At 44.0% G+C, this 24,496-nt stretch overlaps 1 protein-coding gene across 4 annotated transcripts in view; it reads left to right on the top strand.

Moving 5' to 3' along the window:
* B3GNT2 (UDP-GlcNAc:betaGal beta-1,3-N-acetylglucosaminyltransferase 2) overlaps positions 1-24,496 on the top strand; it is an 88,672-nt gene that overhangs the window by 20,562 nt on the left and 43,614 nt on the right. For 3 of the 4 annotated variants that reach the window (XM_045979841.1, XM_045979840.1, XM_045979839.1), the window contains one exon: positions 6,798-9,343. The exons of the other annotated variant lie outside the window; for it this stretch is intronic. In XM_045979841.1, coding sequence (XP_045835797.1) covers positions 6,807-8,000 — 1,194 coding nt within the window. In that variant the 5' untranslated portion in view covers positions 6,798-6,806 and the 3' untranslated portion in view covers positions 8,001-9,343. Of the gene's footprint in view, positions 1-6,797; positions 9,344-24,496 lie in introns of those variants that run through there. 4 annotated transcript variants of the gene reach the window in all.

Raw genomic sequence — 24,496 nt, 5'->3', positions numbered from 1 at the left:
TCCGGGAGTCAGAGTTTTGAGAATGAGTTCTCCTGGCCACATTAAAATGTTTTCTGGCCAGCATTTTGTTTCAGTGTTTCTAGGACTTTCAGAATTGGAGGAGACCTTTTAGGATCATCCCATTCCATGGTTCCCACTATAGTCTCCCTGAATGAAATCCTGGAATTGCCTGGACTGCATATTGGGAAGCAAAATGATGTATGTGAGGTGTTTTGCCCAGAATTTGGCTTATACATAGTCATTAATCAAGTTTACTTATTTACCACCCTGCCTCCCATAGCTGATTTTGACTCATGGTAGTTTTGTAGGTTCAAAAGTATAAATGCAAAGCTTTAAAATATTTAATAATTTTAAAGGAGATTAGCCATGGACAATAAGACTAATGTCCCATTAGTCATAACCTTGTGCAGCAGCGTTCACTTGTAGCACGGTTTAAGCTGCTTGGGTTTGAATCCTGGCTCTGCCATTTATCAGCTGTGTGACCTTGGGCAAGTTAAATCACCTCTCTGAGAGTACCTGCCTCACGGGATTGCTGGTGCCTGGCAGGTACCACAGTTTTTATTAAAACAGGGCATATGTGTTCATAGTCCTTTCTAATAGATGGCTTCAGATAAATAGCACAGGCTCAAGGAAAGCTGTCGGGTGGGCTAGGGTTGGATGTTGTCCCCAGAGCCTCTTCTGAACCCTGCGGGGTCCATTACAGTGATGGAGAGACTGTGGGACTGAGGCCATGACACAGGCAGTAGATGTGTGTGGTCAAGGCTATTCAGGGACGGACATGGTATGGCAGCATTAAAGAATGTTCAAATAACCTACAATCCTACCACCCCGATTAAACCAGCTTTGGTTTTGTGTGGTTATTTTATCTGGATTTTCACATAGTTTAAGCATAACATCTGTGCTATTTTGTAATCCATTTTCAGCTAACAAGTGTATTTTTCCTGTTTCTACCTCGCTTTTCTAAATATTTTAATTGCAAAATAAAGAAGGAAGTTCTTTTCCATTAAACAGAACTAACTGAAGTGTTTTAGAAATTTCAAAACTGTTCAGTCCTTATAAGGGGCGGGGAGACCTCACTCCCAGGCATGAGGTGAAAAGCTAAGGTTATTCTTTGTTTGCATATGGGATTTTCTCCTCTTTCTTTTGCTCACCATAAAAATTCTGTGTTTCACAGTAATGGTTGTATAACAACTTCCCCAGCTTTGGGGTAAGTTTTCTTACTCAAATTCTTTTTAAGCAATGTAACTTCCTGCTCAGAAAAGGACACGTATTGGTTTTATGTCTGCAATGGGAATATTTAGTCAGATATTCAGAGAGCTTTTTCCCACAGATATTTTTATGGGGTCACTGTTTCATCCTCCTTTCCATGAACTTTGGTTTGTTGTAAGAGCCTGCCAAAAGCCGAGTTCTCATGTGAGGAACCGTGCCCAGGTCACAAATAAAAGACGACATTTAAACTAGATGGAAATGTATAAATTGAGAATCTCGGTTTTCCCATCCTTCCTTCTCAGGTTGGAAGAAACACACTGAGCAAGTAGTGGTGAGAGTTAGCCTAAGCTGCATGTTTGGGAATTTGGACCTGGGAAGGTTGGCCTGTTCTCAGAAGGGGTGCTGGGAGCTTCTAGGCACTCCCATTTCCCTTTCTTTGGAGAGTCTTGGTAATGATCAAATGTACCTTGGGTCCATTTGAGCTAACAAAGAGTATTTTCTTGTGCTTTGGGTTTTTGTTTTTTTTTTTATTCTTGAGCCAGCCCTTGAGACTTTGCTATTGACCTACCTGGTCGGGTTACAAGAATGTGGCCGTGCCTGTAGAAAAAGGAGATCCAAGGAGCCCTGGCTTGGGAACCAGAAAGCTGCATCATGTCACCCTCATGTATTTATGAAGTATATTTAGGCAGCTCAGTTAACCATCTCTGGGCCTCCATTTTTCTCCCTGTTAAGGGGCTATCCTTTCAGCTTCCCTTAGGGGATGCAGATGAGAATTGCACAAGAAAATGCTCTGCAGTCTGGAATCCTGGAGCAGATGGAAGGTGGGGACCCACAGAGCCCTGTGTTGGCCGAGGTGATGGGAGGTCCTGGCTGGGTCTTGATCATGGAAATAAAAGCCTGAATTGCAATGGATGAAGTTGGAAATCTTGCCAGAAAACATGTTTTCTTCAAAGTATTCCCCAAAGAAGGATTGGTGCTTTCCATGAGAGAAACTTCAGACCATCACTTAAGACAGTTACGGTTGGATTCCTGCCCCTAACCTGAACGCACTACCAGCTCATTTATCTGGAATCATTTCACATATTGTTCACCTGGAATCTTCCCCTAGGAAGATCGGCTCACAGGTTCAGAACTCGTTATGTAGAGTACTGTGCTTCCCTTTTTTCTTCCTTAAGCTGATCTCTCTTACTCTAGAAATTTCAGAAATAGTCTGCTGATAGCCATATTCCTTTTCTGAGTTGAAAATTTCAGTAGTTAGCTGTTCACAGTGTGTGCTGTTTTTTCCTGAGTACCTTCCAAAGCTTCCTCATTGTGGGCTTTCTCCATTCATCCTCATACTTTTCCTTATTGCCCTTGCTTCAAGCTGTTTATATGAAGCACCCGAGACATAGAGATCAGAGATACGGGGTCAAGAGCTAATGTAGCTTTAGGAGAGTTAGCAAAATTTAGAGAGAATCGGTTGTTTTTGAAAACCATTTTGTCACATCTAGAAGCCAAAAAAAAAAAAAAAAAAAAAAACCCAAAACCAAACCCTTAAAATTATGATTTATTTTCTTTTTTTTTTTTTTAAGATTTTATTTATTTATTTGACAGAGAGAGATCACAAGTAGGCAGAGAGGCAGGCAGAGAGAGTGAGAGGGAAGCAGGCTCCCTGCCAAGCAGAGAGCCCGATGTGGGACTCGATCCCAGAACCCTGAGATCATGACCTGAGCCGAAGGCAGCGGCTTAAAGCACTGAGCCACCCAGGCACCCATGATTTATTTTCTTAAAAGATGGCTGTTTCTTTACCTGTATGAAGTACCCATACCAGTACATTCTAAATGTCCTCTTGAGTTCTCTTCTCCTTGTAAGTAAGGCCCAGAACAAAAAAGTTTAAGTTGCCAAAGGTGTATGGGACTGAGACCTTCAGTTTATTCTTAGGTTTGCCCAAAAGCTCATTTGAAAGGAGCCTGACCTAAGGAGGGTGCAGACCCTAGACTTGGGTATGCGTGTTTGAATTATTCAGGTTGTGTGTGCCTTGGGGCCCTTTCAAACTGGAGGTAAGGAGTAGGAAGTATCTTGTGGGTTTAACTGCCTTCTCTAGAGGAAGTTTAAGAAGGCCCTTTCTTGGGGCACCTGGGTGGCTCACTCAGTTGTGTCCAACTCTTGATTTCAGCTCAGGTCATGATCTCAGCGTTGTGAGATGAAGCCCCACCTTTTGAGAGTCTGCTTGAAATTCTCCCTCTCCATCTTCCTCTCTCCTTCCACCCACCCCGCCTCACCCCTGCTTGCTCACTCTCTAAATATATAAATACCTTCTTTAAAATGGCCCTTTCTTGGTGGCTCAGTGGTGGGTTTCTTCAGGGGTGGAGATAGGTAATGGTTGAGAAGTAAGGGGAGAAATGGGATGGTGATGGGGACTGCTAACTGGGTGAGCTGAGGGCACTCACATAACTGTCACCTGTCATGTTTTCTAGTTATGCAAAAGCTTTAGGAGTAGGGTACTATGGAATGGGACTTGTTTTTTTTTTAAATATTTTATTTATTTATTTGACAGAGATCACAAGTAGGCAGAAAGGCAGGCAGAGAGAGAGGAGGAAGCAGAGAGCTCGATACGGGGCTCAAACCCAGGACCCCGGGATCATGACCCGAGCCGAAGGCAGAGGCTTTAACCCACTGAGCCACTCAGGCGCCCCCCCCCCCCTTTTTTTAAACACTGTGTCTATAGCTTACTGCTATACTGCTGTGTCTATAGCCAAAGCTATTTAGCAGTGGTAAACACAGGCAACTAGATAGGGATCTACTAGACAGATCTTAAGGGACATAAAAGAATTTGTGAATTCCAACCCATCTAATCTGGGCTGTCAGGCATGTGATAACTTTACAGCATTGTTAGCATGCCAAATACTTCTACCTCAGGACTGTTTGTTAAAACCCAGTAAACTTAAAAATCCTCTTATATTAAAGAAATAATAAACACTATCCTTAATTAAAATGGGCAGCCATCTTTGTTTCTAGAGGTCGGAGGAGAGTGGCTACCATTTGACTAGGTGACCTTGGAACCTCATTGACTTGGTGGCCTTGGAACCCAGCTCTGCCCTTAAGAGCGACTTCTTTAAATCTGTTTTCTCAAGTATAAAATGGGAATAAAAGTAATAACACCTACTTCATAGATTTACCATATCAAGGAGGATACTATACCATGCCTGGAATGCACCTGTTCTTAGGAATTCTTTTTTTTTTTTTAAGATTTTATTTATTTATTTGACAGACAGAGATTACAAGTAGGCAGAGAGGCAGGCAGAGAGAGAGGGAAGCAGGCTCCTGCCGAGCAGAGAGCCCAATGTGGGGCTCGATCCCAGGACCCTGAGATCATGACCTGAGCCGAAGGCAGAGGCTTTAACCCACTGAGCCACCCAGGCGCCCCCGTTCTTAGGAATTCTAAGTATAGATTCTCAGTTTTAGAATTAACCTGGTAAGAAAATTCCCTATAGTGTATTGCCATTCCACATTTTTGGGTTGTCTTTTAATGTCAGGCTTGGGGCGCCTGGGTGGCTCAGTGGGTTAAAGCCTCTGCCTTCGGCTCAGGTCATGATCCCAGGGTCCTGGGATCGAGCCCCGCATCGGGCTTTCTGCTTGGCAGGGAGCCTGCTTCCGTTCCTCTTTCTCTGCCTGCCTCTCTGCCTACTTCTGATCTCTGTCTGTCAAGTAAATAAATAAAATCTTAAAAAAAAAAAAAAAAAGATTTAATGTCAGGCTTATCTATTTTTTTTTTTTTTAAAGATTTTTATTTATTTGACAGACAGAGATCACAAGTAGGCAGAGAGGCAGGCAGAGAGAGAGAGGAAGAGAAGCGGGTCTCCGGCTGAGCAGAGAGCCCGATGTGGGGCTCGATCCCAGGACCCTGGGACCATGACCTGAGCCGAAAGCAGAGGCTTTAACCCACTGAGCCACCCAGGTGCCCCAATGTCAGGCTTATCTAAATGGTTCCTCTTGTTGGTCATCGATCTCTATACTGCTAGAACTCTGGAGCTGTATCCCCCACAAACTATTTTGTTCCTCTCTCTTCTTTTCTTCTGTTGGCCACAGCCTGGAATCTATTCTTGGCCTTTGATATTTCACGAAAATGCCATTTTCATTTCCCTTTTTCATTTTGCTATAGACAGCAGAGCTCTTAAGTATGTAGTTTGAGTTTTGACGTATGTATACATCCATGAAACCCTCATCCAGGCCAAGACATACACAGTACATTTCTATGCCCTGGAAAGTTCCCTCCTGCCCCTCTGTAGTCAAAATGTCAATCCCTATCATTTTCACATTTCTAGGTCCTAGATTAATCTTGTCTTCTTGAACCTGACATAAATGGAATTTCAGGTCTTCTTCTTTTGTTTCTAAATTTATCTGAGAGAGAAAGAGAGCATGAGCATGAGGGGAGGGTGGGGGTGGGAGAGTGGCAGGAGAAACAGACTCCCTGGTGAGCAGGGAGCCTGCTGTGGGGCTCCATCCTGGGACCCTGGGGGAGACTCTTAACACACTGAGCCACTCGGCTGCCCTGAGGTGGTAGTCTTCTTCTCCTTCTCCTTATTCTTTTATAAATACTTCTTTATTTCTTTGTTTGAAGTAATCCCTACACCCAGCTTGGCGCTCAAACTCAGGGCTCTTGTGACTGAGCCAACCAGGCCCCCCAGAGGTCTGTCTTTCATGCACAGTGTTGTGGTATTGCTGCTAGTATAAGTCATTTCCTTTTTATTGCTGAGGGTTACTCCACTGTATGAACATACCACGGTTTGTTAATCCATTCCTCTGTTGATGGTATTTCAGTCGTTTTCAGTTTTGGGCCAGTCGGTTAAAGCTGGTATGAGTCTTACCATTTTCCGAATATTTGATAAGGTTAGTGTCTCCTCCACTTATGGAGGGTTGCCCTGCAACCCTGGGCAAGCATGTTAATCCTTCTCCCTTGACTTGTTTTCATCTGTCAGATGGTGGGTTGAGAAACAATTCAGGGTGGGGGCCACCATTTTCTAAAAAATGAAGTAGAAGGAAATGGAGAATTTTGTGAATTACATGGCAACTCATACATTACAATGCACCTATAAATACATGTGTGTACCGGGTCACAATATAAAATATATTGGCTATGAATTGTGAGCAAATCAGTTTGCAACACACTGATTTGTATGTGTGTCCTTGTAAGCAAGGAAGTTGGACACCCGTGAGGTTTTTAGTAGATGCGTATGTTTGCCCTCAGGTATCTCACACAGCCACACTATTTACAGTCACTTATGTACTCCTTGCTATGGACCAGCCACTGTTTCCAAATCTTTACATATAAAATCGTGGCGCCCTTACAACCATCCTGTGAAGTGGGTTATTGTCCCCATTTTATAGATGAGACATCATATCAACTGAGACATCAACTACACAACTTTCCCACAGTCACAGAGCTAGAATGGTAGGGCCGTGATTTGAACCTAGGCAGTACAGGTCTAGAATCTGTGTTCTAAACCACTGTTCCAGAGAAGATAAAGACAAAGAGTCAAGTGACATATGTCCACAAATGCAAACTAATAATTACCTAATTAATACAGTGCTCCTCCTTTTTATTACAGATATGAGAAATGAGTGTTGGACGTCGAAGAATAAAATTGTTGGGTATCCTGATGATGGTTAATGTCTTCATTTATTTGATCGTGGAAGTCTCCAAAAGTAGCAGCCAGGAAAAAAATGGAAAGGGGGAAGTAATAATTCCCAAAGAAAAGTTCTGGAAGATCTCGGACCCCCCTGTGGCCTACTGGAACAGAGAGCAAGAAAAGCTGAACAGGCGGTACAATCCCATCTTGAACACATTGGCCAACCAGACAGGGGACATGTACGGGTTTCCCAACATAAGCCATCTAAATTTTTGTGAACCTGACCTCAGGGTCATGTCAGTAGTTTCAGGTTTCAGCAATTTGCCAGACAGATTTAAAGACTTTCTGCTGTATTTGAGATGTCGAAATTATTCACTACTTATAGATCAACCGGATAAATGTGCAAAAAAACCCTTCTTATTACTGGCGATAAAGTCCCTCATCCCGCATTTTGCTAGAAGGCAAGCAATTCGGGAATCTTGGGGCAGAGAAACCAATGTGGGGAACCAAACGGTAGTGAGAGTCTTCTTACTGGGTCAGACCCCGCCGGAGGACAACCACCCAGACCTGTCCGACATGCTGAAATTTGAGAGTGAGAAGCACCAAGACATTCTTATGTGGAACTACAGAGACACTTTCTTCAACTTGTCCTTGAAAGAAGTGCTCTTTCTCAGGTGGGTGAGCACTTCTTGCCCAAATGCCGAGTTTGTTTTTAAGGGCGATGACGATGTTTTTGTGAACACCCATCACATCCTGAATTACTTGAATAGCTTACCCAAGAACAAAGCCAAAGATTTGTTTATAGGTGATGTGATCCACAATGCTGGACCTCATCGGGATAAGAAACTGAAGTACTACATCCCAGAAGTTGTTTACACTGGCGTCTATCCGCCTTATGCGGGGGGAGGCGGCTTCCTTTACTCTGGCCACCTGGCTCTGAGGTTGTACAATATAACTGACCAGGTCCTTCTCTACCCCATTGATGATGTTTATACTGGAATGTGCCTTCAGAAGCTCGGCCTCGTTCCAGAGAAACATAAAGGCTTCAAGACATTTGATATAGAAGAGAAAAACAAGAATAACATTTGTTCCTATGTAGATTTGATGTTAGTACATAGTAGAAAACCTCAAGAGATGATTGATATTTGGTCTCGGTTGCAAAATGCTCATTTAAATTGCTGAAATATATACAAACGAAATTTTGCCTAGAAAGACCTATCTTGAATAGTTCCCATGTTGTGTTCTTTCACATTAGGGGTAACTTCTATGTTAAACCATCAAAATTGCCTTTATTAGTAGTATCCATTTGAGGGCCTCTCAACCCTCCAGTGTGGTACTTTCTGAAGAGGGAAAGCAGATTATAATTTTTTTTATGGAGGATGTGGTGGGACGATTGGTTCTGATCCTTCCTATGGCTAATGGCCATTATTTTCTAATTTGCCTCCCTTCTCATCTGAAATCATAAGCTTCTGGAATTTGACCATTTTAGGTTATTTATGTTTTACCCTCATATGATCATATCCCAACTTTCCATTATAATGAGTGAATTATCTGCAATTTAGGTGTTTATAAACAAACATCTTGGCTACAAAGACTTTGTTGTATGTGATCTAGTGGTTTTTGTTGGCTGGAACTCCATTTATTTTCATGAAATCTGGATGAGTTTTTTAAATTGCCTAGAAAAATTAACTTCTGTCAAAATTTTCCACCACCCCAACAGTATTTTCTTGTGTTAAGTTCAGTTAATTTTGAAGAATTAGAATCACTGTGTGACATTTATCCGCTTTACCTTGTTATGTCTTAGGGCCATAATAAGGAGAAAGTTTAACTGTTCTTGTATTTGTTTTGATGGGTGGTATCATGATAGTTCTCAGATTTTAGTGTTTGACGGTAATGAGTATGATTCTGTAATGGTCAACTGAAAATTGAATGGACCCTGGCTACCATATTGTGCTTATGATTTTTCAGTGTGGACCAGGAAAGCGTATGTCATTTCTGAACTTAAAGTGAAAAGATGGAAACTGCAGACCTTCTCATGAGTGGATTGTCAGTTTAAAACTCCAGGATTCTATTCTTGCCATATTTTCACATGCCGCTTACACAAAATTATTCTGAGTAGTGACTGCTTCCCTGTCTCAGTGTAGAAGTGCCTGTGTTTTTATTTATTGTTCAGATCAAAGACCAAAACATTTTCTTAAATATATTTTGTGTAATATTTTATTTGTATACAGTGTTGTTGATGAAATATTTAACTAGAGCATGGTATTTTAAGTGTTAAGGTGTAACATATGTTAAATAAAGCTAACTGTTACTTTTGAATTTTAAAACTTGGCTTTTTTTGTGGGGAAGGGGAGCTACAATCTACTAGAGTTGATAAAATTCTGCCAAACTGTTGCTTACGTATACTATCTTGTAACATGCTTTATTGAAATATTTTTGTGTTTATAGAGATGATGCTTATTACCACATGTGATAGTGGAGACTGTAAGAAGATGGAAATAAAGTCACTGTATTTTTAATTTTCACGTGTAATGTGTAATAATCTATGATCTCTTTTTGTTTCCTGTATTTGATTACATTTTCCCAAAAGAGACCGTTCCCCCTGCCCCGAAACTATTATAGTAGCACTGACCTATAACTTTTTCTCTGTCTCAGTGGGTTCTTTGTCTTTGCCTTTAAAATTCTTAGAAGTACTTCCCATCTGGAGCCTTTAGAGGAATATAAATATTTATTTATGCTTCCATTTGTGGTGAGTAGAAAATTAATTGGAAATAAAGCAGCACCTTTAAAAATTTTGGGGAGTATAGTTGACATACAGTGTCATGTAAGTTTCAGGTGTACAACATAGTGATGAAACTTCTCCATACATTATGCTGTGCTCATCACAAGTGTAGCCGCCATCTGTCAACTGTACAACACTATTATTATATCATGGATTATATTCCCTGTGCTATACCTTTTATCTCTGTGAATTGTATTCATTCCATAATTGGAAACCTGTATCTCCTTCTCCCCTTCTCCCATCTTGCCCATCCTCCCACCTTCTTCCCTCCAACAACCATCAGTTTGTTCTCTGTGTTTATGGGTCTGTTTCTGCATTTTGTTTATTCATTTTTTTTTTAGATAGTGCATATAAGTGAAGTCATATGGTATTTGTCTTTGTCTGACTTATTTCACTTACTGTAATTCTCTTTAGGTTCATCCATGTTGTCATAAATGGCAAGATCTCATTCTATTTTATGATTGGGTTATATTCCATTGTGTGTACTTACCACATCTTTACCATTCATCTATGCACTGACACTTGAGTTACTTCCATATCTTGGCTATGGTAAATAGTACTGCAGTAAACATAGAGGTACATAGATCTTTTCAAATTAGTGTTTTTGTTTTTCGTGGGTAAATACTAGTAGTGGGATTACTGGATTGTATGGTATTTGTATTTGAAATTTTTTAGGAACTTCCATACTGTTTTCCACAGTGGCTGCACCAGTTTGCATTCTCATCAGTGGTACATGAAGGTTCCTTTTTCTCTACATCCTCGCCAATACTTGTTATTTTTTGTCATTTTGATTCTAGCCATTCTGGTAGGTGTGAGGTGATCTCTTACAGTTTTGATTTGCATTTCCCTGATGATTATGATGTTGAGCATCTTTTCATATGTCTGTTGGCCATCTGTATGTCTTCTTTGGAAAATGTCTATTCCTGTCTTCTGTGCATTTTTTTAATTGGATTGGATTTTTTGTGAGTTTTTGTTTTTGTCTTTGTTTTTTTTGGTGTTGTAGACATTCTTTATATATTTTGGATACTAATCCCTTACTGGATATATTGTGCAAATATTGTGCAAATATTGTCCTATCCAGTGGGTGGTCTTTATTGTTTTGATGATGATTTTCTTCGCTGTGCAAAAGCTTCTTATTTTGGTGCAGTCCCTGTAGTTTGTTTTTGCTTTTCTTTCCTTTGCCTCTGGAGACCTATTAGAAAAATGTTGCTATGGTCAAAGAAGATGTCAAAGAAATTACTGCCAATGTTTTATTCAAGGATTTTTATGGTTTCAGGTCTCACATATAGGTCTTTAATCCATTTTGAATTTATTTTTATGTCTGGTATAAGAAAGTGGTCCAGTTTCATTCTGTTGCATGTAGCTGTCCAGTTTTCCTAGCACCATTTGTTGAAGAGACTATCTTTTATTGTATATTCTTGCCTCTAACGGAGCATCTTAAAAACTCTACTGTCCTAATCCATGTCCATTTTGGGGTTCATGTCCTTTTTAAATGATGGAATATACTGAATTTAAAGCTTTCCATGTGCATTGGGCTCCACTATGGTTATCAACTGATCTTTAAGACTATGAAGCCCTCTCTTTTTTTTTTTTTAAATTTTATTTATTTATTTGACATACAGAGATCACAAGGAGGCAGAGAGGCAGGCAGAGAGAGAGAGGGGGAAGTAGGCTCCCTGCTGAGCAGAGAGCCCGATGCAGGACTTGATCCCAGGACCCTGGGATCATGACCTGAGTCGAAGGCAGAGGCTTCAACCCACTGAGCCACCTAGGCACCCTTATGAAGCCCTCTCTTGATGCCTATGAGATGGGTTCTCCCCTGAGCCTCCACTTCATGGATGTAAGCATCACAGTCTAATTCATTAAGAACTGCTCAATTTAAGGCTTCAGCAGAAACACATTTGAACCTTTTTCTTGGCTACTCCCAAATACTGATTTTAAGTTTGAAGGTCAGGCCGAATGAGCATTGCCGGGTTTTAAATTTTCATAAGCCCAGGCAGGTGTTAAGAGGAAAAGGATGAAGGAGACATCCTTGACCTTGGTTTCCTTTCTTAATTTTGGCCAAGGGAGAATGGAAAGAAAGGGCAAGAAGTTGAGGGAATACTTTGCATCCCCTGGAGGTTGAATCCAAATTTAAAAGCCTCTGCAAGTGTGGCCATCTCCTACTACCTGTGATTGACAATGTTCTGGGTGGTCTTGGTCCCCTCCCAATGCAGATAGGGGAAAATGCATTTATTTACTTATTTAAAGATTTTATTTGTTTATTTGACAGACAGTGAGAAAGGGAATATAAGCAAAGGGAGAGGGAGCCCGATTTAGGGCTTGATCTCAGGACCCTCTGATGATGACCTGAGCCAAAGCCTGCCGCTTAATGACCAGGTCCCCTGGAAAATGCATTTATCAAGGCAGAGGATGTCTTATTCTCACTTCTAGGAAAATGAATAAAGCCTTTACTTGGGCCAAATGTTAATTCAATGTGATTTGCCTTCTTAAGAAAAATGTCAGATGAAGTAAAAATTCTTGTTTGGAACAGATGAAACATGCTTCATGCTCTAGGCTGTGATTATTGAATAAATTCGGTTTTTCCTTAATGTTAATTGTATATTGGTTATATATTTTTTAAATGCTAGAGACATCTGCCAAGTAATTTTGAAACTGAACTTCACCTTGTTAGAGTTAACAGTAAATCTGAAAAATTGAAGTATTTGTCCAGATTCATTCAAGTTTTAATACTTTGGAAAGGTAGAGGCCACGGGCATTTTTAATAATTAAGGAGCCAAAAAATCTTGCCACATTGTATATGAATTATTAATTTTAAGATGTAATATTTTATCTACCATTAAAAGTTCAATATGATTTATATTGTATGATATACCTCAATTGCAAAGATATTAAAATGTGAAATACTACATCTTAGAATAATTGAAATACAGCATTAGTGTGTGTGTGACATGCATATATATGTAAAATTTAAAAGCTCTTAAATTGAAAAAATAGAGTCTTGTTGAGGAATATTTCCTGCTTCTCTCACTTCCCTGTGTGACTTACCCTGCTTAGCGGTTTCCACCCAAAAAACCATGGTGACTTTCAAGCTTTGGCAGTTGCTTTCTTCCCGCCTAGTGTGCGTTGCGAAAGGGGAGGTTTAATTGCTCTGAAGCAACAAAAATAAGAGTTTTTAATTTGATTGTAATCCAAGGGCTTATTTATAAGTCAGAGGCCTGGCAGTTGGACCATGGTGCTCATGGCTTCTGGACAAGCTGCCCTACTTCAGGGGAATGCTATCGTCCTCGTCCTACTCAAGCAGTAAGCCGCATTAAGAAATTGCATCCTGAGTGCTAGCAAGGACTTCTCATTGCCCTGGTGACCTACCATCCATGATATGTCTTTTCCTGGTCTGTCCTCAACTAACATTCCCTTCCTGTTCACCACGAAGCCCTTCCCCAGACTGGTTTTCTTGACCATTCATTCTATTGAAATGTCATCAGTAACCCTGATTCTGGCACCAGCTTGACCATGTGCTCTTTAACTTGAAGCAAAATGAAAAAATACTCTGCCCTTGGTTTGGGTTCTTCCAGAAAGAGACCTTAAGAGAAGGAGTCTACTATAAGTAGTTTCTTGGGTACGTGGTTAGGTGAGGAGGTGATGTTGGGAAGGAAGGCAACCAACTGCCTCCACAGCGCTGGAACTCAGCCCAGGTGAGCCCAGCTCACTCTTGAGAACAGTGTCAAACATGCTCCAGAATGATCCCTGTTAAGGCTGAGGGGGCTGGGCTATTGGTTTATAACCACTTTATTGAGGAATAATTTTCCCACCAAGATAGTGACCCATTCTGAGTATACAATGATTTTTAGTCAATTAGAATGTGCTGTAACTTGCACCGCAATCCAAATACAAAAATAATTTGGTTTTCGACAGTGCGCTCTGAGGTCCTGCGAAATCTGTCTCTTGCTTCAGTAGTGTTTGGAGAGAACAGACCCAGGGACTCCCTTCTACCAGCCTCCAACCCCCTTCCAAACTTTTTCTCAGTGACAACCTTTGAAGCCGTCTTCTTGGCCATCCTCTGCCTCTAGGACCAACCAACTCGCGTTTTTGAGTTTAGCTCCTTATTATCCGTCAGATGTGAGCTCCCAGTTTCCTCAGAATTATTCCACTGAGGTAGGTGGAGGCCACTGTCCACTCCCACCCCCCTATGCTCAGCAGGCCTCGGCAGGCCTCCTGCATCTGCTTCTCTCCCGGATTCTACGTTGACCTTGAAGATGTGCCTCTGGAGGGCCCAAGCCACTTCCTCTGCGTGCTGGCGGTGGAGGTGGTGGGGCGGGGACGAGGGCGCTTGAGAGTCTCTTGAGGATGCGAAATCGGCAAAGAGGTCCTGCCCTTTCCTGGGATGTGCGGAAGCGGTCCCAAGAGGAGCGTGGTAAGACCCTGGATGCCACGGATGTCGCCCCTGTTCTGGAGAGGAGCCAGAGCCCTGCCGGTCTGGATCTGCATGCCCCAGGTTCTGCGCACACAGGCCCCATCTCTGGGACTTGCTGGAGAACCACGATGAGAAGGCGATCAAGCTGTGCGGCCCCCTAACTCACCTCCACAGGCTGGCTGGCCCCCCAGGCTAGGCTGGGCGAGGATCTCGGGGAGAGGATCAGCCTCCAACATGAGGAGGACCCCAGCAGCCTTTGAGGGGCCCCACTGGCGTCCCGCCCACCCAGCTGGCGCCTGAGGCAGTCCCTGCAGCCGGGAGGCAGCTTTTATCCACCCTGGAGCCCTCTCCCAAGCCTGGGCCAAGTGGAAACAATAAAGCGTTCTGCAGCAGAAAGAAAGAAGAATTCGTTTCCAGGCTTAACCATTCTTTTGCTTAGCCCTCTAAAGAAATTATTTTGGCCACCTTTTTTCTTTTTTAATTTCCCAAACTCTATCTTGTTCTTTTATTACTCTTCTTTCCATAGCAGCCTGTTCTTTGTGGATGCAGTGACTTAGATGAATTAGCTCTGTTTCATCTTGGTAATTCTTAATGGCCTTAGTTATGCTGTTTTTCATCTTAACTTTTTTTAGCGATATTATTTATTTGGGGGAAAGAGAGAGCACAGCAGGGGGAGGGACAGAAGGAGCACACTCCCCGCTAAGCAGGGAGCCTGACCTTGGGCTCAATCCCAGGACCTGACTGGACTCTTAACCAACTGAGCCACCCAGGTGCCTATTTTTCACTTTAATTTTCATGGAAGAGAAAACTAAGTGATCCTTGGCCATTTCTGTGAATGAATGTACTGAACTGACTTGTATAAGCTCCTGGGGAGGGTTTCTTTTCAAGGCTCTTGGCCCCAAAGACTGCTTGCCTGAACTGGAAGGCCGAGTGCAGGTCTGTATCGGCCCATATCCTTGCAGGGATTGAGCTGGTAGACTGGATCCCAGATGCTGGAGCTGCCTTTTCTCCTTTTTGCTTTGAGTCTATTTCAGGGTGTTCTACTCAGCTTCTCCTCCCAACCTGAACATTATGTCTGCTCAGTTTAGGAAACATTTCTTGGCACGTGAGCATTGTGCTCATGATCACCCCGTTATGTGTGTGTGCGTGTGCGCATGTGTGTTTGGAAGGGTTGGTGCAGCTGCTGTGCAGCCAGGCCCCCAGTAAGTCATCCCCACTGCCTCCTCCAAGCTGGGAGCCTTCGTGGGGCTCCCCTGGGAAAGCCAACCCATATCCCTGCAGTGTTCTCTCATTCGTGTTCTGGTCCTGATCCAGTTTGTCCAGTAATACAATTGCATATATTTCCCATCTTTCTGTTGATGGTAGCATCCTTGTTGCCAGTGCTGTCTTGGGTTTCTTCATCTTTATATACCTTTATTGTCATTTCAAGGTAGGAGGCATTTCATTTCAGTAGGGGGCAGAGGCCAGCATTTCCAACTGCCTGCTCTTCTGAACTGAGCTAGGAGGCTCCAACCCTGTTTCTCCTCTTTCCTGACCTCTGTAACATTGACCTCCTCCCCTCGATACTGCCCTCTCTGTGCTGTGAGACAGGGCAACGCTTATCATCTCTGTTAATCTGCTGGTGGCGACAACTGGAAGCAGTCTGGAAGGGCCTGGGCCAGAGCTGTTTTCTTCTGTCTTGGGCTTCATGCAGCCCTCTGTGCAAAGCTCAGTAGCCAGAGAGGTGACCTTGGAAGGGGGCTCTGGGTATTATTCACAGATAGCTGACCTTGCCCAGGATGCACCCCTTTAGCTGCCAGACATTCCTGGGTGGGTGGGAAGTGATCAAGCCCTCCCAGCCTCATTTGGCCCCACCCAAAATGTCCTTGGACACTGGAGGAAGGCCTAGCCCTCACCTCCTTCAAATCAATAGCCCCCTGGGCTCTGCCCCCTCTTGTTCTAGGATTCAAGGCACTAGGGTCAGAATTCCTTTCTCCACTTGTCCCACCTCCTTGCAAAATGTGGCACAAGAATGAGCTGTTAACTCATCATTGGATAATTTGTTTCCAGTCTGCGGGGTGGACAGAAGGGAATGAAAACAGAACTTGGCTGGCTCAGCACAAAGACAGCCAAGGGGCAGGCATGCAAGGGCCTAGCAGGAGACCTAACTGGGCAGCGACCCAGCAGCCAGATGACAGGTGCCAAGGTCCTGCATAGTGACAAGGTGCAAGTACCACCTGTTTTGCTCATTGGAAACTTGGGGACTAATGTGCCTGCCCCTAGAGCTGCAGTCAGCCCGAAGGCCAGGCCTGAGGATTCTAGCAGCAGTCTCTGATCTGCTGTTGCCCTCCTGGTTGGTGAGATGGGAGAAACCCAGAGAAGCACAGAGAACGGTAAAGAAGACAATCGAATGTAGGCAGATGCCAACTGCTTAGACAGCAGTAATGTCACACTGAGTTTTCCTCTGTGGGATATGAGAAAGGAGTGGGGGACGTTGACGGATGATGTTGTGCAGCTTAAAGTTGGTGGGAAATGCCTTTATTTATTTGATTGTGAAAGCCTCCAAAAGTGAGTCACCATGGAAGGAATGAAGAAGGAGGGCTGTGATGCGCTGTCAAGAAAGCTGAGAACTTTCTCACTCCCCGAGTCCTGCTGGGTTGAATAACAAGACAAAAGATGCAGAACAACCTCATTGTGAGCCTGTTGGTGCACAAGGCTGGGGAGGAGCGTCTCATCCTAAGCAGCCGTCTTGCGGTCACACCTCCAGAAACTGCAGAAATGCTTCTCGAAACGGGTGCTGGTACAGTCCTTGCACCCGAGGACCTGCTTAACAAATAGGGGTTATTAGAGCTGTAAAATCCTAGCTGTGGTGAATTTCTGACAATACGGAAGACAAAAATACTCTCTGCCTTATCCAAGGTCTTGGCATTTTTCACTGCGGTAGACCAGTCCGCTAACGTTACTCTTCTGGGGGGAACTGATGTGTTTGGAGAAAAGTTTACATTCAAAAATAATTAAACATTTTAAATTTTGACTTCATTTTTGACTTCCAGAGAAGTTGTAGTACAAAGAGTACCCATCTTCCCCCAGCGAACTTCCCCTAACTGCGTTGCAATGGTCACAGTCAGCCCTGGACGAACCGACAACAGGAAATCAACATTCTGTTGCCTACACTGTTTTCTGTTCCAGAATCCTGTTCAAGGTCCCACATGGCAAGAAGTTATTTTTCCTTAGACTCCTCCAACCCATTGCAGTTTCTTCACATTTCCTTGCCTTTTATGACTTTAATACTTTTGAAGAGTTGAACGTCCTTCAGTTTGGGTTTGTTTGACATTTTCTCACAAAGAGAATGAGGTTGTGTATTTTGGGCAAGAAGACCACAGTAGTGATGTTTTGTCCTCAGTGCATCATGTTGGGGGTTTCTGGTGCCGTAATGTCCTATTCCTGGTAATTTTCCACATGTTCAGCGGGTTTCTCCTCTGTCAGTTACTGTCTTTATCTTTGTAGTTAGAAAATATCTCGGGGAACATTTGTACATTTAAAAGTTTGTATATTTAAAATGTACAAATAAATAAATGAGTTCACACTTGCGAAGTGCTTAGAGCCTGGCACGTAGTAAGTGCTCAGTGAGTGGTGGCTGTTGCTTTTTTTCATCACCACTGTTGCTCTCTCTGTCCCTGTTATTTCTCTGGTTCTCCTCCTCTGACTACTTTTATTGTTCCTTCATTATTGTCTTCATCCCATGCTGATCCACCTCTCATTGGTCACTTCCTACAGTGCTGTTGGCACTCTCATTCAGAATATCTGAAGCTTTGGGGGTGCCTGGGGGGCTCAGTCGGTTAAGTGTCTGACTCTTGGTTTGGGCTCAGCGGTCATGAGATTGACCCTGGCTTTGGGCTCTGTGTTCAATGTGAAATCTGATTCTTTTTTTTTTTTTTTTTTTAATTTATTTATTTGACAGAGAGAGATCACAAGTAGGCGGAGAGGCAGGCAGAGAGAGAGGAGGAAGCAGGCTCCCTGCCGAGCAGAGAGCCCGATGCGGGGCCCGATCCCAGGACCCCGAGACCATGACCTGAGCCGAAGGCAGAGGCCTTAACACCCTGAGCCACCCAGGCGCCCCTGTGAAATCTGATTCTTTTCTCCCTCTCATACTCGCTCTAACACAAACAAATAAATCTTAAAAAAAAAAAATCCAAAATTTTAAAAAAGATTTATTTATTTATTTGGCACAGAGAGAGAGAGAGATCACAAGTAGGCAGAGAGGCAGGCAGAGAGAGAGGGGGAAGCAGGCTCCCTGCTGAGCAGAGAGCCCGATGTGGGGCTCGATCCCAGGACCCTGAGATCATGACCGGAGCCAAAGGCAGAGGTTTAACCCACTGAGCCACCCAGGTGCCCCCCAAATCCGAATTTTTAAGAAAGAGAGCTGAATGCTCCTCAGCACGTGGGGATCAGGGTGGGGCAAGAGCCTGCCATTACTGAAGGGTAGGGGCAAAGACCCTGGACTGAGAGGAGGAAAGGTTCATCTGTTTTTGAAGAATGTGTGTGTGTGTGTGTGTGTGTGTGTGTGTTTTAAGATTTATTTATTTGAGATAGAGAATGTGAGCAGGAGGGGCAGAAGGAGAGGGGAAGAGAATTTCAAGAAGACTCTGGGCTGAGCACAGAGCCAACCACAGGGCTCGATCTCACGACCCTGAAATTATGACCTGAGCCAAAAACCCCGAGTCAGATGCTTTATCAACTGTGCCACTCAGGCGCCCCAAAAATGTGTTTACTTCTGAAGTAACCATAGTTGCAGGGGAGGCTGTCCCATATCCCTTGTGGTGGGAGTCTGGACCAGAACCTGAGGACCATAGTCACTCTCCTTGTGGACCTGGAACGGGCCAGAGGTGGACCTCCTCCTGTAGGGGGTGGTGGAGTTTTCTCTGGTGAGGGGGTGGGTTGCAGTACTGGGCAACCTTGAGGGGTCACACTAGAGGAGGAGAGTCAGGTCAGGGGTAGAGAGAGCATGTGGGAGAGATATGGGAGAGCCCTGCCCTTTCTTCCCACACTGGGCAAGGCTGCCCAAGTTCAAGGAACCTTGTTCCTTCTACATGGGCATGGTCAGGAGATTCCAGAGTGCCCAAGGACAGCCTGTTACCAATTGCTTTTCAGGAGGTCCCTTGTCCTACTCTAGCACACAGTGCTTTATTTACAGAACGGCTGTTCTTGGCAGCTTTCTTGGCCTTCCAGACTCTTCCTCTACTTTACAGCATTTAGGCTCTATTTTTACTCAGAGAGGAGAAGTTTCTCATGTTTGAAAACAGCTGCCATGTAGAGGACTGTTGTAGCTACTATTTTTGCCTGCCCAGAATACTTTCCTCTGTCCGAGCTCTAGGACTGGAGGGCTGGGCACGTGACTGAGCAGGGACTGTCGGAGTTCCCTGGGGCTAGGAGAGGGGAGCTGCTTTTTCTCGGGGTTGCTAAATGGGGCTGACGAAGTTACCTGTCAGCTCCCTGACTATCTGCACCAAGTTTCACATTGGCCAAAGAATAAGGGAACATGTGTGGAAGCAGAAAGGGGGAAGTAGAGACAGCAAAGGTGACCCCTGGGGGCATGGAGCCCTGGATCCAGCGCCACCCCTGCCTCACAGGCCATGTGAGCCAAGACATCCCCCCCTCTTGCTGGAGGTTTGCTGGAGCTGGTTCTCTTGGTCCTGGCTGATACCACGACGGCCTCACTCCTTCCCCGAGTTTTAGGTTGAGGCCAGCCACGAGTGCCTCCAGATTCTTCCCCTGAGACACTGGTAGGCAGCTGGGGATGAGAGTTGATAGACTTGTCTTAGGACCAAGAATTTGGGCAGAAAAACCTCAGGAAGCAGGGTAGTCCTTCCTTTCTCCCAAAGTGTATTCAGTATAGGTCTGGAGATCCCTGGACAAGTGTATAGCTTTTCTTTCAGGTTCAGGGTAATAGGTTCTGTTTGTGTTCGCTCTGGTGACACAGGAAGGGCCAGCGACAACAAAGGGAGATGGTGTGCCTGTGTGTGTTTGCACATGTAAAATCCTGTTCCTTGGGAGGAGATGCTGGTGGTGGGGGAAAAGATTGGGCAGGGGGAGGTGCTTAGCTGACCGTGCAACCTGAGTGTGGGGTGTGGGTCCCCTGTGTGTGGGGTCCTACTGTCCAGACCCTGGCTCCCCCACAGCGGGGTAGTGAATAACCTGGCCCAGCTGTGAGAGGGAAGGCAGGTGGATGCTCATTAGAAAGTTCTGTGCTCAAAGCTGCCCAGGATTCTCCTGGGCCTGAGCAAACTGGGGCCCAGCAGCACGGCTGCAAAGGTTGGAACAGCCAAAGGACAATTCCCTGCTTTCATAATCATGGGGTCCTTCTTTCAAAAATGCTCTTGGTGTTGGCAGATGTGGGGAGGTGGGACCTGCGTCCCTCACTGGGGGAAGGGTTGGGGGTCTGGCTGTGTGTCAGACACTCGGCTGTAGAGGGGGCCGTTCTGTGAGTCTGAACACTGCAGTCCACCTCTCCCAGTCCCGGTTTCTTTCTCCAGTTTGCCAGTGAGAAAAGTGAGGCTTGAGAATTTATGTCAGCCCAAGTGCACACAACTAGCAAGTGGGGAGCCAGCATTTATGCCTGGGGTCTCTGACTCCAAAGCCCAAGGGCTTTATTCCACTGTGGGACTGTCTCCCTGGGCCTTCTAGACGGTGATCTGGGAGGTTATCATGATCCACTTGTACTGTGACATTTCTGCCAGTCCCTGGCATGAACTCGTACTTACTCTTCCACCTTTGACCCTTCTATCCAGGGATTTTTTGCCTCCATCAGCTGCTTCATCCAGGCTTTGTCATCCCAGAGTCGGACCCACACCCCGCCCTGGTGACTCACCAGGCAAAAGCCTAGAGTTCTACTCACAGACTTACCTGTTTGTCCAAGGTTTTTTGGCCACTGAGAAGAAGTGTTATTAGGTGAGGTAACTGAGACTCATAGAGCGTGTTGGCCTTTTAATTTTGGATAGGCAGTGAAAGGTAAAGCAGGCTAGTGATTGCCTAGGGCTTGGAGGTGCTGGTGGAGGGAAATGGGGCATGACTACTAAGGAGTGTGGGATTTCTTTGGGGGATGATGAAAATAATCTAAAATTCGTTGTGATAATTATTGCACAACTCTGTGGGTATACTAAAAACCATTGACTTTGTACACTTTAAATAGGGGAATTGTATGGTGTGTGTTATATCTCAAGAAACCTGTTAAAAAATAAAATTGCACTGAATCTAAGGGGGGGAAAAGCTATGGCAGGAACTCAGTTCCAGTTCTTGCCCCCAAACCCCAGACCGAATCAATCAGTTCTGAGCTCCCCCAATACCAGTAAAAGACAAGGCCTTCACATGAGGCTATACTGGATTTACTGCCCACTCTAAAAGGAGTGTCCTTTTGATGCTTTCCCCCCACATCTGGAGGCCTTCCCTGAATTGTCCATATACTTCCCAGTGCTGGTGATAAAATAATGGTCTAAGTCCTCTCCTGATGCTGAAATTCCATAATTCTGATCCCATGACACCATGAGATCCCTGCCTGTCTGCGAGCCTGAAATGGCATCTCCCAAGCACTTCTGTGTACATTCTTACTAAGTTTTTGCTGTCCTGATGTAAAACATTGACATAACATCAAAGATATATAACTCATGATAAGCCATGATGAAGATATTGGTGGCAAACTGGATAGGGAGTGTAGTCAAGTTGAAGACTAAGATGAGTCACTGAACAAGAAAACTTGAAAGTCTCTGAAATGATATAGCTCCTATATGAAATGAACTTGACAGTTTTCCACAAGTTTGGGAAAAATCCAACAATATACATGATATTACAAATAATGAATTGTGAAGCTGAGCTGGAGAAGTGGAAAGAGGCTTTTCTCAATGGTCAGGGAAAAGCAACTTTTGTTCAAACATGGTAAAGGAAAGACTAAATTATCCTCCCGCTTTTTCTATGAAAAATTATTTCACAAATTTATTTGTATATGAAGAAGCAACCAGAGAATGTGTGGATCAAAAAGTGTAGGGATGGGGCACCTGGGTGGCTCAGTGGATTAAGCCGCTGCCTTTCGGCTCGGGTCATGATCTCAGGGTCCTGGGATCGAGCCCCGCATCGGGCTCTCTGCTCCACAGGGAGACTGCTTCTTCCTCTCTCTCTGCCTGCCTCTCTGCCTACTTGTGATCTCTCTCTCTGTCAAATAAATAAATAAAATCTTTAAAAAAAAAAGTGTAGGGATAAAGTGTTAAAGAGATGAATCAAACAATTGATGAAAATATATATTTTTTCTGGGATTCATGATCCTTGTATTTCTAAAGTTTATATAGTTTTTAATTTGTTGTGATTTTCTTCCTTAAGAAAAAAATGATGTGTATTTGGAGCTTTGTATACTTTCTCTTAGAGGGCCACAAAATTGCATAAGCTTCAGGATCCACTGAGCCTGGATCTCCTCCACTTCCCATCAAATAGGAAAAAAACTCCTTGCTGCAGAGATCAGAATTTCTTCTTCATACTTTTCCACCTCTGAGTCCAGCTCTATCTTACATATCCTTAGTAGGGCTCAATAATTTTTTTCTACGTTTCATTCAACTAAAAACATTTTGGTTTTGAGGAGAGAAGGCAAAAGGGACACATGATCAAAGATGTCTGAAGGGTGGTTGGATGGAGGGGAAAATGTGTAAATTGAGAAGTTCGCAGAATTAGAAGCTCAGGTGGAAGTTATATTCAGAGACACTTCAATTAATTGAAACACTAATAGTTGACCATATATGGAGGACACTGCGTGGGTGGGTAGGTGGATTTCATCCAAAGTCTCCTCTTTCAACACCTGGGTGGTGATGGCAACTGTTCAGGCCCAACTAGAGGACCTGGTCCCTGGAGATTGGACTTGCCAGTGGGGCAGGGTGGAAACTGGGGGGGCAGACCCTAGCGTAAGTCTCGTCCAGCATGCAGACCACTGGCCCTTGAATAGTGTCGGGGAGACCTTGTAAGGAGTAGCAGAGGGGAATCTGGTGTGGTAAATGTGGAGAAGGCTACTGGTCTGACTTGTCACTATGACAGGTATGAGGCTCCAGGTAAAACAGAAGGCTGGCCTGGAGGAGGGGGTTGTGCTCAAAGGAGTAAAATCAAATGTCAGACTTTGGGGCAACCAGATTGGGAATCCTGTGGTTCAAGAGCAGCTTGCAGGTCTGACATGTGGTCTTGTGGACAGTATAAGTTCCTGCTGACACTTTCCAGCTTTTGGCCTCCTGCCAGCTATATGACCGGGTAACCACGGCCAAATAGCACATAAAATCTCATTTACATAGTTCAGCATTCTGAAATTTCAGTTATTTACTGGTTGCTCTAAGTGATAGTTCTTTCTTCCTTAACATAAGGACAGCTACTTGGGGCCATCAGGAATAGTAGGTTTAAGGAACACCTGGGTGGCTCAGTCGGTTAAGCATCTGCCTTCAGCTCAGGCCAGGATCCAAGGGTCCTAGGACCGCGTCCCGTGTTTGGCCTCCATGCTCATCAGGGAGACTGCTTTTCCCTCTCCCGCTCCCCCTGCTTGTGTTCTCTCCTGTAAATAAATAATAAAATCTTAAAAAAAAAAAAAAAGGCATTAGGTTTACGAGGAAGGTGGTGTCCTTAATCTCATCTTTGTCATTATGCTGGCTCTCATGCTTCTTAACACTGGCTGGGAAATACTAACAGGAAGCTCTTGAGAAAGTCTTGGGGCCCCAGGCATTTTCTGACTCTCAGTCCCAATGCAGATTGCCGATCACAGGCTGAGAAAGTCTCCCTTACGGCAGGGCTGTATTCCTAAACATCTCAAAAGATAATTGACAGTTTAAACAAAAATAATAACAATGTATTGTGGGGTTTACTAACATATGTCAAAGTAAAATGCATGAAAACAATAGTATAAAGGCTGGGAGGAGAGAAATGGAAACATACTACTGTAGGGTTCTTATATGATATGTGAAATGGTATAATATCACTTGAAGGTAGATTGTGATAACTTAAAGACATATGCAATAAACCCTAAAGCAACCATTAAAATAAAGAAACAGGGGACGCCTGGGTGGCTCAGTTGGTTAAGCGGCTGCCTTCGGCTCAGGTCATGATCCCAGTGTCCTGGGATCAAGTCCCACATCGGGCTCCATGCTTGGCAGGGAGCCTGCTTCTCTCTCTGTCTCTGCCTGCCACTCTGTCTGCCTGTGCTAGCTCTTGCTCTCTCTCTCTCTCTCTCTGAAAAAAAAATAAATAAAATCTTAAAAAAAAAAAGAAAGAAACAGAATTATAGCTAATAAACTAGTAAAGGAGTTAAAGTAGAATCATAAATATGCTCAGTTGATCTACAAGTAGGCAGAAAAAGGAAACAAAGGACATATAGGACTAATGAAAAACAAATAGGAAGATGATAAACTGAAAACCTAATTATGTTGGGATACCTGGGTAGCTTAGTTGGTTAAGCATCTGACTCTTGATTTCAGCTGTGGTCATGATTTT

This window comes from Meles meles, chromosome 15 (assembly GCF_922984935.1).
Source record: "Meles meles chromosome 15, mMelMel3.1 paternal haplotype, whole genome shotgun sequence".
NCBI classification, from domain to species: Eukaryota; Metazoa; Chordata; class Mammalia; order Carnivora; family Mustelidae; genus Meles; species Meles meles.
This window is presented reverse-complemented; position numbering and strand designations above follow the sequence as displayed.